Source organism: Paroedura picta, chromosome 2 (genome assembly GCF_049243985.1).
Source record: "Paroedura picta isolate Pp20150507F chromosome 2, Ppicta_v3.0, whole genome shotgun sequence".
NCBI lineage: Eukaryota > Metazoa > Chordata > Lepidosauria > Squamata > Gekkonidae > Paroedura > Paroedura picta.
Window position 1 is genome coordinate 169,405,853 of NC_135370.1, and position 13,680 is coordinate 169,419,532.

The 13,680-nt window shown below is 48.5% G+C and overlaps 1 protein-coding gene across 8 annotated transcripts in view; it reads left to right on the forward strand.

Annotated features, from left to right (window-relative positions):
• KLC1 (kinesin light chain 1) overlaps positions 1-13,680 on the forward strand; it is a 69,182-nt gene that overhangs the window by 50,257 nt on the left and 5,245 nt on the right. For 4 of the 8 annotated variants that reach the window (XM_077323779.1, XM_077323781.1, XM_077323780.1 and 1 more), the window contains exons 14-15: positions 4,483-4,613; positions 9,379-9,445. In XM_077323779.1, the coding sequence (XP_077179894.1) occupies positions 4,483-4,613; positions 9,379-9,445 (198 nt within the window). Of the gene's footprint in view, positions 1-1,711; positions 2,473-4,482; positions 4,614-9,378; positions 9,446-13,680 lie in introns of those variants that run through there. The other 4 variants (XM_077323783.1, XM_077323785.1, XM_077323786.1 and 1 more) reach the window with 2 other exon arrangements.

Consider the following 13,680-nt stretch of genomic DNA (forward strand, 5'->3'; position numbering starts at 1 on the left):
CAGCCTCACCTCCCTCACAGGGTGTCTGTTGTGGGGAGAGGAAAGGGAAGGCGACTGTAAGCCGCTTTGAGACTCCTTCGGATAGAGAAAAGTGGCATATAAGAACCAACTCTTCTTCTTTTTCTTCAGTAATATCAGGCCTCTCTCAGCCCCACCTCCCTCACAGGGTGTCTGTTGTGGGGACAGGAAAGGGAAGGCGATTGTAAGCCGCTTTGAGACTCCTTCGGGTAGAAAAAAGTGGCATATAAGAACCAACTCTTCTTCTTTTTCTTCAGTAATATCAGGGCTCTCTCAGCCTCACCTCCCTCACAGGGTGTCTGTTGTGGGGAGGGAAAGGAAAGGCAATAGTAAGTCGCTTTGAGGCTCCTTCAGGGAGTAAAAAGCACCACCTTCTCCTCCTGCTTTTCTCCTCCTGGTGAAATGTCAGGGGCTAAAACTACCATAATACGGCCACACAGCCTGGAGAACTCACAATAGCTGGTTGACTCCACCTGTGAAAGCCTTCGACAGTTCACAGCTTAAATCTCATTGCTCAAATGAAATGGTCGCTATGAAGAGCTGGTTGACTGAAATTTGGCAGGGATGCCTCTCACCTAAACACACAATGGTCACTTATATCTTTGGTCCATCATGGTCAGTCTTGCCTTCCCAAACAGGCAGCAGCTTTCCTGCTGTCAGATCCCCTAATGGAAGATGCCAGGGATTGAACCAGGGATCTGTTACGTTCCAGAGAATCTACCCTTGAGCCACAACCCTTCTCACTATTTAGTGCTTTTCACTGAAGATAAAAGCTTAAATCAGAGATTCCCAAACCAGGGGTCTTGCAAGACCTCCAGAAGGGGGTCCACGGCCTTTCCCCTCCTGCCTTAATGAACTCGGCCCCAAGCTAGGGGACTGGCCACTTTCATTGCTCCCCCTACTGAACATGAGTGAGTTCTTGTGTGGTTTCTGCGCCTGGGAGGGGGCGGAGCCTGCACACCTACTCCTGCCTACAATTGCCTCCTTCCTCTCCCCCACCCCTCCGCCCCGAGTCCACTCCAAGCCTGTTAACATGTGATGTCATTTCTGGGGACGTGTCCGTTTCAGGGACGTGGCAGGGTGGCTAGGCCAGCTGACCACTTCTGGGGGCACCTTGAAGCTTGAAAAATTATTTCAGGAGCTCCTCCATGTTGAAAAAGGCTGGCTTCAGTCAACACACTCTATTCTAGTTCTTTTTCTTATTGCTTTATTTTGGTTTGTCCCCCCCCCTTTTGTTTAGTTGAAAGCTCACTTCTCGTGTGCCATCTTTTTAAATCAAAATGCTTTTGAAAGAAGAGACCCACAGGCAGGGCGGCAGGTAGTTGTAAATTCCCTGCGTTCTGCAGGGGGTTGGACTAGATGACCCTAGAGCTCCCTTCCAACTCTGTGATTCTACCCCCAACATCAACAGCCCTGCAGTAGAAAACCTAGACCAGAGAACAAGACTTCTGCCCACCGACTTACGATCTCATTGACTTGTCAATTGTATCATGAACGCCATGGGAATAGCACTTGCAGACTTGAGGGATATGTAAATTAACCTTCCCAAGAAGTGGAGACTCCAAAATGAATGACCTAGAAATACTGTTAACTCCCCAAATTGAAAACGCTCCCCCACACCCCCACCAGTTTCATTCAGGTTTTTTCCCCCTGTCTCTCTCTCTCTCCCCCTCTCTCCATTTCTGTCCGACAGGCCTAGATGCCTTTTCTGATTCCCACCCTGTCTTCTGCATGGCCGGGCGTGCGTGCACCATCTTCGAGCTCTAACTCCTCTCCACCGCTGACTGCTGTGTATTTAGCAACCCTTTCCGATTCCTGTCAGAGCTACACTTCTTGTTTCCAAAACAAAACAAAGCGGCCACTGCTTCAATGCTGGTGTCTCTTTTCTGGTGGGACCGGGAAGTGTGTATGTGTGTGTGTGTGTGTGTGTGGAGGGGGATTTCCTCTTTCTTTCCTGTACACGTGTAGCTTTGCCAGATGCTGTTACCTAGTCTTACAAAACGTGGTGTTAATAACCCCTTGCTGTGTGAAAACAGATGAGAGTTAGCACATTTTTAAGAATGCCGTTCACAAGTAGCCGTTTCTCTCTGACGAAAGGTAGTTTTAAAAAAAATAAAAGGATCCTACGAGGTATTCTTAAAAATAGCATGACGACGACCTTTACAGAACAGATTGTTTATTAATTAAGAAATAATAATTATTCCAAACAAAAAAAGAAAAGAAGAAGAGTAAGGCATGTGCTCACAGTAATTTCGAGTGTATTTAGAGACCTTCTAACATGGTTTAACATCTCTATGGAACTCTGGATGTCTTTTGCTTATGCTTCCACTAAAATAGCAGTGCTGTTTAGTCTTCATGTGGACCTCCAGCAACTATTCCTTTCTCTACTAATCTTGGTGTTGGGCGACTTTGTGTATTTGTCTTTCTAACTTCTAATAAACTCACTCCAACCGATGCCCGTCTCTTGTCTGCTGAGTGCTGCTTTCTCCCATTTCTCTTCAATGGCGACCTGGGATTTCTCCCCGTGGGCTTGTAGTGAAATATATGTGAATTCCTCCCTACTCCCCTTCCAGTCGAGGGATGCAGACCTCTGCCGCGCAGATCTGGTATTGTGAATTCTCACCATGGGTGGGGTCGTGAATATTGTTTCGATTGCGGTCCTATCAGGTGATGAGAGCTCCCGCCTGTTTTTACCCTCCGTTGCTTATTCCGTCATTCGACCTGCAGAAAGATCTGCTATTTTGAGTTCTGCCATTTGGAGGCAGCAGTTCTGCTTCCCACTGTTTGCAGGTTTGGCCATTCGTGGTGATGCCCTGCAAGGAGCAAAGGGGCCTTACTGCCAGCTTGGTGTAGGGTTGAGGAGTGCGGACTTCTAATCTGGCGAGCTGGGTTTGATTTCCCTCTCCTCCTCCACATGCAGCCAGCTGGGTGACCTTGGGCTCGCCACAACCCTGATAAAGCTGTTCTGACTGAGCAGGAATATCAGGGCTCTCTCAGCCTCACCTCCCTCACAGGGTGCCTGTTGTGGGGAGAGGAAAGGGAAGGTGAATGTAAGCCGCTTCGAGACTCCTTCAGGTGGTGAAAAGCGGCATATAAGAACTAACTCTTCTTCTTCTTCAATAAATATCAGGGCTCCCTCAGCCTCACCTCCCTCAAAGGCTGTCTGTTGTGGGGAGAGGAAAGGGAAGCCGCTTTGAATGTCCTTTGGGTAGAGAAAAGCGGCATAGAAGAACCAACCTTCTTCAGTAATATCAGGGCTCTCTCAGCCTCACCCCCCTCACAGGGTGTCTGTTTTGGGGAGAGGAAAGGGAAGGTGAATGTGAGCCACTTTGAGACTCCTTCGGGTAGAAAAAAGAGGCATAGAAGAACCAACTCTTCTTCTTCAATGGAAAAATCAGGATTTTTTTTTAAAGCCCCCAAAGAACCATGCTGTCAGATATTGGCATGATGTGAAGAAAGGTGTGAATTTCCATTATGCATGTTGAAAACACTCCTTGAAGGGTAAAACACAAGAACTTGAACAGAGACCATGCTTGGCCTATGCTTCTGGTCAATATCCTGCGCCAGGGTGCTGCATAAAGCCCAAATAGCTAGGATTTGGGGGGAGGGGGGGAATTGCTTGACCAAATCCCGATGCCATTCTTCTGCTCGGTGCTGGGCTTCTACTGCGTTCACATGACTGCATCTCGGTTCGCATGGAGTGATTTGCGGTGTCTTCCTGTATCCTGCTGATGGTAGCCCTTTAGATGCCTTCTCTAAGAAACCACCCCTGCCTGTAACGTTTTGTACACATCTGTGAATTGCACGAATGGATCTCTGCGGTCTTCACCTTTTTGAACAAAGCGGGAACAGTCTTTCCCAGCTCTTGCTCTGAGCAAGCTGCACTTGCAGGTTCTCGACGAAGCTGGCCTAGGAGAAAATCGCATGAACCCCGTCCAGGGCCTTTGCCTGGAATACTTTGGGAAAGCACAGTTTATGGGTTAATCTGTGACTTCCAGAATATCAGAGATCTAATACTCTAAGAAGCAACAACAGAGCCAGCTTGGTGTAATGGTTAGGAGTGCGGACTTCTAATCTGGCAAACCAGGTTTGATTCTGCACTTCCCCCACATGCAGCCAGCTGAGCGACCTTGGGCTTGCCACAGCCCTGATAAAGCTGTTCTGAACGAGCAGAAATATCAGGGCTCTCTCAGCCTCACCTCCCTCACAGGGTGTCTGTTGTGGGGAGAGGAAGGGACGGCGATTGTAAGCCGCTTTGAGACCCCTTCGGGTAGAGAAAAGTGGCATATAAAAACCAACTCTTCTTTTCCATTATGTGACATTTACTGAGAGGGTTACGCTTTAGTGGGGGGGGGGGGGAGGCTCGCACAGTGTGAAGTCTGTCTTTGTAGTCAATGCTGCCCTGTGACAAAGGCCGAAAGCTTTTCCGCCCTATTCAACGTGCTCATTTTTCCCCCTCCCCAGGATGGCACTGGATCCCTAAAGCGCAGCGGCTCCTTTAGTAAACTCCGTGCTTCCATTAGACGCAGCAGTGAGAAGCTGGTTAGAAAGCTGAAGGGAGGAAGTTCACGAGAGAGTGAACCAAAGAACCCTGGGTAATTATTTCTTTCTACGTGTGCCAGAAATGTTCCACTTGTATCCGTTGCGCTGCGTAATAGGTTCCTTCCACTATAACTGTCCAATGTGTGAAACCTCAGAACCCACGCATGCACGCACACACGCAAACATAAATAATCTCATGACAGTTTTTACAAGCACAATACAGAGGATGTTGCCTGCACTTCTTGAAAGTTGGTCCAGACAGCTGGGAAAATCCGATCTCTGCCAATAAGTTTGATGCATCCAATAAATTAGGATGCTTTGGGCTGATCCTGCCTTGAGCAGGGGGTTGGACTAGATGGCCTGTGTGGCCCCTTCCAACTTTATGATTCTATAAGTTTGATTGCAAAGAGTTTCAGGGCTTTGTAAAAACAGAAGTTCTCCATACAATATAAAACCGAGAATCTGCTCACTGTTAGCTCTTCTGTCTTCCCATCTGAGGACCCAAGAACAGCATTGGTTGATCTTCAGCAAGTCCCCCTCCATTTATTCCAAACAAGGTGAGGGTAAATACGGTGATATTTTGGCTCACTAGAAATAACTTGGGTTGACAGATATATTTCCAGCATTTGGTGACAGGTTATCCAAACTCTTAACGAACTGGGAACATATTTACACTTTTCCATTGTTGAAGATGTTTCCAGGTAGTACTTGAACAGACCGTCCTAATGATTGCTTTCTGTCCAAGACACATTTAAGGAATTATTGACGAAACAGAACAAAACCTGCTGCCCCAGTCCTTGCAGTGCACAGCAGGCAAACTTAGTAACGAGTTTAATTTCAGAAGAATGGGGGTCAGATTTTTTTTTTAATTCTGTTTTCCAAAGTCGGTTTTAAGTGGAGACGTGACAGTACTAACTAGCACGAGCTTTGAGAAGTCTTTAACTTCATGGTGAGCGGTGCAACCATCTAGTGCAGTTCTGCTGCACAGAGTAGCAGTGTTAGCTGCTCATAACAAAATCAAGAGGGCCTCCCGATATTTAGAATATCTACAAATCTGAGGGTGGTTGTTGTGGAGCTGGCCGACCGCTGTGGGAGCCTCGGGTCAAACCACCCTTGTGGAGAAGGGGACACGTTACTGAGCAAATGTTCCCTCAGGCTTTGTGGCATTCCTTCTGGATGAGCCGGCCAGCCATTTGTGGGTCGAGCGTCCCACTGATGGAATGCTGAAAGGTGCCCAGAGCCATCTGCCTCTGGCTGAGAAGCTTGAAAAGGGAGGCTCTGGAGTTCCAGGTTGCTGGCACTGTCCCTGGCCCAGAACTGAGCCCAGTTTTGTGGCACTTTGCCATTTCCCTGATATGCCTCGGCTCCTCCATAGGGCACCAGACCTCTCTCTCCAAAGAGTCCCTCTTGCCCCTAGTATAACTGGGAGAAACACATCACCTCTTGGAGAGTCAGCGTGGTGTTGTGGTTAAGAGCAGCGGCTTCTAATCTGGCGAGTTGGGTTCGATTCCCTACTCCTCTACATGCAGCCAGCTGGGTGACCTTCGCTAGTCACATATCTCTTAAAGTTGTTCTCATAGAACAGTCTTTTCAGAGCTCCCTCAGCCTCACTCCCCCCCCCCCCCAAGATTGTCTGTTGTGGGGAGAGAAAGGGAAGGCGAATGTAAGCCGCTTTGAGGCTCCTCTGAGCAGTGAAAAGCGGGCTATAAAAACCAACTCCACTTCTCCACAACCAGCCACTTGGGTTGCACTCCTCAGTACCCTGCTGCCTGTCAGGGATTCTGGTCCCGGGGTAGGCGGAGAAGCCATTCTGTCTGCTCATAGGCTTCCAGCCGCTCCTGACACTGCTGCCCTCCCCGTCCCCCGCCTTTTGAGCTTTTACTCGGGTCCTTTCTTTCGATGATGCAGCATGTCAGTGTTAAGAGCCACGCAGAATTCTTTCGACAAATGCAGGGACTGTTTTAAAGGGGAGGGAGACAGATGATCGTCCGATTGAATCCTTATTTGCAGGGTTTTTCCATCTCAGTGATGGAGGGAGTTCTTGTGGGTTTTCTTAGGTTTAAAACTTTGCCAAGAGTTGTCCGGTCAACAGTGCAGGAGCTCCCTTTGGCAACATAAAATCAGAGCCTGCTGCTGGCACGAATGGGGCCCCGTAGGCCACTTGCAGGGCAGATTGGTAAAGTAATAAAGGGAAACATAATTGTTCTTACACTGGAAAAGTAGATTTATCCAGGTGCTGCTCCGTAGGAGACTACAGCATTGCCTCCTTAGATGAATTCCTATTTATGTAGTTAGATTTAGGACACCACATTTTTATTCCTCCTCTTACAAACACAGAGCTGTGGGGACCTCAAGGGTCATCTAGGCCGGTGGTCCCCAACTACCAGGCCGTGGCCCGGTGCCGGGTCGCAAAGGCCCTGGCAACGGGCCGTGGCTCCCTCTCCCCCCCCCAGTAAGAAACTTCCCAGGCTGCAAGCAAATCGGCCAATCAGTTAATCGACGATTAGCTTGCGGCCTGTCAAGCTTCTTTTTGTGTGCGGGGGTGAGAGGGAAGCAGGTCCGCGCATGCGCATTTACGGCCGCGCATGGCGCAGACATGCATACACAGCAGCGCAAGCATGGCATGCGCGGCCGGGCAATCACCCTCCCCGCTGCCGCCGGTCCGCAGCCTCAAGAAGGTTGCAGACCACTGATCTAGGCCAACGCTCTGTACAATGCATATCTCTCTTGATAAGGACACAAGAAGAGATCTACTGGATCTTACCACTGGTCAATATATACCATTGCCCTATTTGACACAGTGGCCAACCAGTTGCCCTGGATGGTCAACAGACAGGATGTAGAAGCCAGTCAAGGGTTCTTCAGAATTGTAGTCCATGAAGAGCCACGGTTTGGTCACCCCTGGTTTGGATACTCAAATGTGTCATTGGAAACTTGCATACTTGTGAACATGGGTTAGGGTTTAATAAGCAGCATTTCCCTGAACCAGTGCAATTGCATATTAGTATAGCACTGAAAATTATAATTAACAAAATTAGTGTTTCTTGGCCCACAATCCAGGACGATTTGTAAGGTGGAACCTCGTATGTTCCTCTAAATACACTCCATCATAGGTAAGCATTGACAGGGCTACTTGAGTATCCCAAGTGAGACCAAACAAAGTAAAATAAACAACCTCGTGGTATATCGGAACCACCTCTTGAAATGCCTCTCGTTTGCAGAAACTTGCTGCAATTCTGATGCCCAAAATCCCCTGGGTACATAAACGTGATTGTACGGTTCTACCGATGCAGCCCATCTATCATCTTAGAAAATGGAAAAAAACCCACCGCCACCACCAAGCTGAGACAAGCAGACTTCTAACTTCCCATAGGTTCAGCCAGCTCTTCTGCCGGTGCAAACAAGAGTGCCCAAAAAGCTTAGGCCACACAAAATGGGGGGTCACAGAGGCTGGGGATCATCCCTCTTTCTTGCACTAGCAGAAAAACACATGGAATATAACCACCCAGACCCTCAGATCTACTATAATCCCCAAACTGTTTTTGCATAATTAGTGGAGATTGTTTTCAGATTAAATACTAACTTTGAATCCTTGAAAGCTCAAACTTCTACTTAAATTACTTAAGAAAATAAACTTGGCTTCCTTCATCTGGTAGGTTGCATTATTATGAATTTAGTAGCGTAGAGCGATGATTTCCCACCTCATCGATATCTCCTTGAAGGGGATTATAAAATGCACGGATGGCAGTGCTGCTAACCCGCGGTAGGGACATGCTGAAAACGGGTGGCTCTCTAAAATCTTGCCTCAAACCTCAAACATTGAGAAATGCCCTTGCCAAACCTGATGGTCAAATATATTGCTCGGGAACTTTTTTCCTAAAATGACTGATTTTTAAAAGAAAAATAAGGACTTGGTAATGGTGCACATTTTGGTTATTCTTAACCCTTCCATGTAGTACCTGCAGATATTTAAAATATGGACCTTGACATTTCAGTTTTTTCTTAAATGTGCTTAACTTTGTTTTGCGTTAATGTGTTTTGAACATTTACATTTGTGGTGTGTCCGTGTATTCTCAGATTAACACATGTGCGCTTTACTGTATATTTTGTACCAATAAATAACACCGAGGTGTCAATGCCGCATGATTTACTGCTTCCTTTGTGTTGCTAACACTTGTGTTTTAGTGTGTGTGTGAACAGTGTAGTTTTTGTAGATGTCCCCTGGGGGGTCATCTAGTCCAACCCCCCCCCCTGCACAGTGCAGGAACTCACCCTGCCCACCCACAGTAACCCCAATTCCATGCCCAAGTGATCTCCCCCACCAAAAATCTCCAGAATCCAGCCTGGCCTGGAGGAAATTCACCTACCATCCCACAGTGGCGATCCGCCATTCCCTGGGTATGCAAGGAAGGGCCACAAGAGACAAACACTGGCCCAGCCCTTCCGGCCCACCCACTCACAATCTGCCTCAGTTCATAAAAGCAGCATTTTGTACAGCTAGGCGCAGCTTTCAGTGAGTGTGGTGCCACCGCATATCTGAGCAGCTTATTGCAGTGGAGGTCTGGCAGCTGGAGTCCCCTCAACGTAGAATCTTACACAGCACAGCTTCTGAACTGACGTCACGCAAACGAAATCACATTTCCCATTCCCCGGGCAAACCCAAACAAGGGGCAGCTCGGCAGCAGCTTTGAGCAACGTGTCCACAAAAGCGTTCTTTCGCGGGGCGTCAGCAGAATTCTTGTTTGTGCGTTATGTGTATTCGGAGCGGTCCGTGTTCAGCCCTTCTCATCGGTTTATCCTTGCATGTTCACTGTCCAGCATGAAGCGTGCCAGCTCGCTGAATGTTCTTAACACGGGTGGCAGAGCTGCTGAGGATCGCTTGCAAGTAAGAAGCCCTATCCTATTTTTATGCACATAGATGGTCATAGCAGGGCCTGGGCCCCAGTGCTGCATTGGTTGATTTTAAAACAGGAGTTTGTGGGAAGGGGGGGGGGGGGGAGGTGGGATCCAGTTCAAGTACGTCATCCGTTGGAAGGTGGCAGTGCCACATAGCCTACCGTTTGGAGACTCGCTCCACACCAGGGGTAGTCAAACTGCGGCCCTCCAGATGCCCATGGACTACAATTCCCAGGAGCCCCTGCCAGCATTCGCTGGCAGGGGCTCCTGGGAATTGTAGTCCATGGACATCTGGAGGGCCGCAGTTTGACTACCCCTACTCTACACATTCACTGCCTCATAAGCTCAATTACCCTTAAAGCACCCCTGCTCCCCAACATCTGCCTGCATGGGTGAACTGGATGGGTTTTATGTATAAAAGGTGGCAGGTACATCAAACCCTATTCCTGGTTTCAGTCTCAGGCACTCTTGAACACTGGAATCGCTGGAACATAGGCAGAGTGGTAGTGGTGGAGAGTGGCAGCAAGCCAGGTTTGATTCCCCACTCCTCCACATGCAGCCAGCTGGGTGACTTTGGACTCATCGCAGCCCTGATAGTGCTGTTCTCACATAGCAGTCCTGTCATGGATTTTTCAGCCCCACTTACCTCACAGGATGTCTGTTGTGGGGAGAGGAAGGGTAGCCAATTGTAAGCCACTTTGAGACTGATTTGAGCAGTGAGGAGAAGGGCATAAAAACCAACTCCTCCTTTGGCAATGCTAGAGAGCCAGTTTGGTGTCGTGGTTAGGAGTGTGGACTTCTAATCTGGCATGCCAGGTTCGATTCTGCACTCCCCCACATGCAGCCAGCTGGGTGACCTTGGGCTAGTCACAGCACTGATAAAACTGTTCTGACCGAGCAGTGATATCAGGGCTCTCTCAGCCTCATCCACCCCACAGGGTGTCTGTTGTGGGGAGAGGAATGGGAAGGCGACTGTAAGCTGCTTTGAGCCTCCTTCAGGTAGGGAAAAGCGGCATATAAGAACCAACTCTTCTTCTTCTAGATTGAGATAGTGAAGCTGACCTCATTGGAGGGATTATAGAATTAGATGCTCCCTGTGTTTCCAACCCTTGCAAGTGTCTGCCTGAAACCACTCAAAGGCCAGGTAGTTTTAGCAGCAGTATTAGTGCCCATATCCTTGCTCTTTTAATGTGCAAAACATGTAACTGCCTTCAGTAAGGGCTGTGGTTGCTGGCACAGAACCTCCCACCTCACACGTAAGGGTAGGCCCGCAGTATTCCAGAGTGTCCAGTAACTCCTTATATCTATTCAGAATGCTAATAAAGCTCTCTGGTGTCTGAATCTCCCTTGCCTAAAGCACTGGCATTGCACATTGCACACTCTCCTCTGGGATGTCCTTGTCCTCAGTCAGATCAGGTAGAAGAATTTTCTGTGCTGTTCAGGAGTCGGGGGGGGGGAAGGGGCAGTACCTGCTCCCAGGTGCAAGTCTTCAGTTTGTTGGACCTTGGCACAGTGCCTTGGACAGTGCTGCCCCTTAACCCGTGGGAAATCAAAAGTCATTGAGCTTTTGTGATCTGGAGCTGAGCTCGAGCGAGTGGCTGGACCCGCCAGGAAGCGGCTAGAATTCTAAAATGACCATGGGCGGGATCCCACGGGTTCATCCAGCAGTGCAGAAACATAAACTGCATTCGTGCCTGTTCTGCTTGCACAAGGCCATGTGCAACAGCTAGCGATTTTGTCTCTCCGTAATAGAGTGCCCAGAAATAGGTAGCACACCATCTTGCGCAAGACAAAACACAAGTGAAGTGCAGTATTTTTGACTTGGTGCAAGTGACTTCCACTGTCCTTTCGTCTTGCATTTCTGCTTATGCAAGGCCTGCAATGTGGGTGGAGCACACCAGGCTAGATCCAGCCCCCTTGTGTGCATTGTGGCTTTTCAGGTATGCCCACCCCCCTTTTCCTACCGCAGTCTCCAAAGGTCTAATGACAGGAGAGAATCTCGAGGAGGATTTGAACGGGTTCCAGGGACTGCAGATACTTCACTGAGCGATGCCAAAAGACCATCCTTCCCCAGGTCTCCTTGGAACACCGAGCAACATGCATATTTTTACCATCCAGGAAGGCTCTTAAAGATTCACTTCCCCGAATATTTGATCCCAGAGGGGATAGTGCCTGGCACCTGTCCCATTGTTACTTCTGGCAGCATAAGACGGCAAATTTGTTTGGGAATAATACTCCCTGTAACAGTTAGCTAAACCACCAGTGTCCTGTGTCGTGCCTGCTAACTAATCTGTAACCCCAACTAACTTGTGTGTAAAACTAGCAGCTGCTTCTGTACTAACTTGTGCTCCATTTGTCATCCGCCAAAAGGCCTACAAGAAAAACCACACAATGTATGACAGCCTTTCCAGTTGGCTAAAAGTATTCTTGCATTAAAAGGTGAAACTTGGTCCACGGACTCAGGGAGAGCTGCATTTGCAGTTAACATAAAGCCAAAGGGGCACTTTGACTAGTCTGCAACTCAGAAAGGCTCACAGGTGATTTGTTCATCCGGCAATGGCTGTTTCAAGGTAGAACCCACATGCGAATCACAAGCCCCACCAAAGATTTGGCCTACTTTTTAGAAACATGGGACAGGTGCCACAAAAGGGCCACATTCAGCTCTTGAGCTGCTGGCATGTCAGAAACTGGGGCTACATTTTTAAGCATTCCGACAATCTTGCACATGCTCCTAAATTGTGAAGAAGAAACCTCCAGTTCAGGGGTTGCCAGCAAGGTTTGCGTTTGGCTGTGAAGAGGTTTAAAAACATTGCACAGCACACGGGCCTTCATTGTAGGATTGAAAGAAAGCTGCAGCCACCATTTTATGGCTGCGTGTGCCTCCTGTGGTGGCCATTTTGTCCCTTCACCTACCACACTCCCATTAAAATTCCACATGTCCTCACAGGCTCAAAAAGGTTGGGTACCCCTGCTCGAATTCATAAAATAGTCGTTAACAAAACTCCCAACTCTTAAATACATAACACACAGTTGTCCTGTGTCTTAGAGCTCTAAAAAAATCACCGCTGGAAGGATTTGTTAGTGGAGCATGATTCCGTTGCCTGCCCCCACCTTCGGTGTCTCCGGTTGACAGGTTGACAGGAGAACTGGTGAAAAGTGCCCTCCCTTAATGGAAATCACATGATCTGAACCCATGGTACCTTGGGCTGTGTCCCATTGCTTCTCTGCTAACAGTGGCGCATATCTCTGGCGCAAGATGCTCTTCTGAAAGTGGAAAAGCTCCTGGCATCAGAGGATGGCCCCATGCCCATTGGAGGAATGTGCTGCCATTAATTAAGCACCAAAATACAGCCCACAGTCTCGAATAGGGCTGTTGTTGTTGCTAGGTGCGAAGTCGTGTCCGACCCATCGCGACCCCATGGACAATGATCCTCCAGGCCTTCCTGTCCTCTACCATTCCCCGGAATCCATTTAAGCTCTCACAGGCTGCTTCAGTGGCTCCATCCAGCCACCTCATTCTCTGTCGTCCCCTTCTTCTTTTGCCCTCGATCGCTCCCAGCATTAGGGTCTTCTCCAGGGAGTCCTTCCTTCTCATGAGGTGGCCAAAGGATTTGAGTTTCATCTTCAGGATCTGGCCTTCTAAGGAGCAGTCAGGGCTGATCTCCTCTAGGACTGACCGGTTTGTCCGCCTTGCAGTCCAAGAGACTCGCAAGAGTCTTCTCCAGCACCAGGGCTGTTACGGAAAGTCAAAACGTGTTACCTAGGAGCTCGATTAGTGTTGCTCAAACTTAAGCAATTGCAAGGCCTTCTGTGGCCAGATATAGTTTCTATGTTAGGAATCCAAAGGCTGTGTACACATTGGATGCTTGTGGAGGGGGAGGTGCTTCATCGCGCTTCCATGTCCCTTCTGGGAAGCTGTTTTCTGAAAGTTCCAGGCTGCGCTTGATGCGGTTCAGCAGAGATGGCCAGAGAGAACACTGCCCACTGCTGGTACAGAAAAGAGCTTTCTACTCACAAGTGGGGCTTTCTGGATTCCAGACGAAGCATCTATCTAAATAAGGAATGCAATAGTTATTAATAGCGGCAGTAAAAATAGCTTCCTCATGAACCTAGAGCAAAGCCCGTTAAGTCACAGTTCCAGAATTAACATTTTCTGAGCATCATACGGTAGGTCAACTGATACCGCTGTTTTCAGTCAGCTCTGTAAACATTTACTTTTTTTCT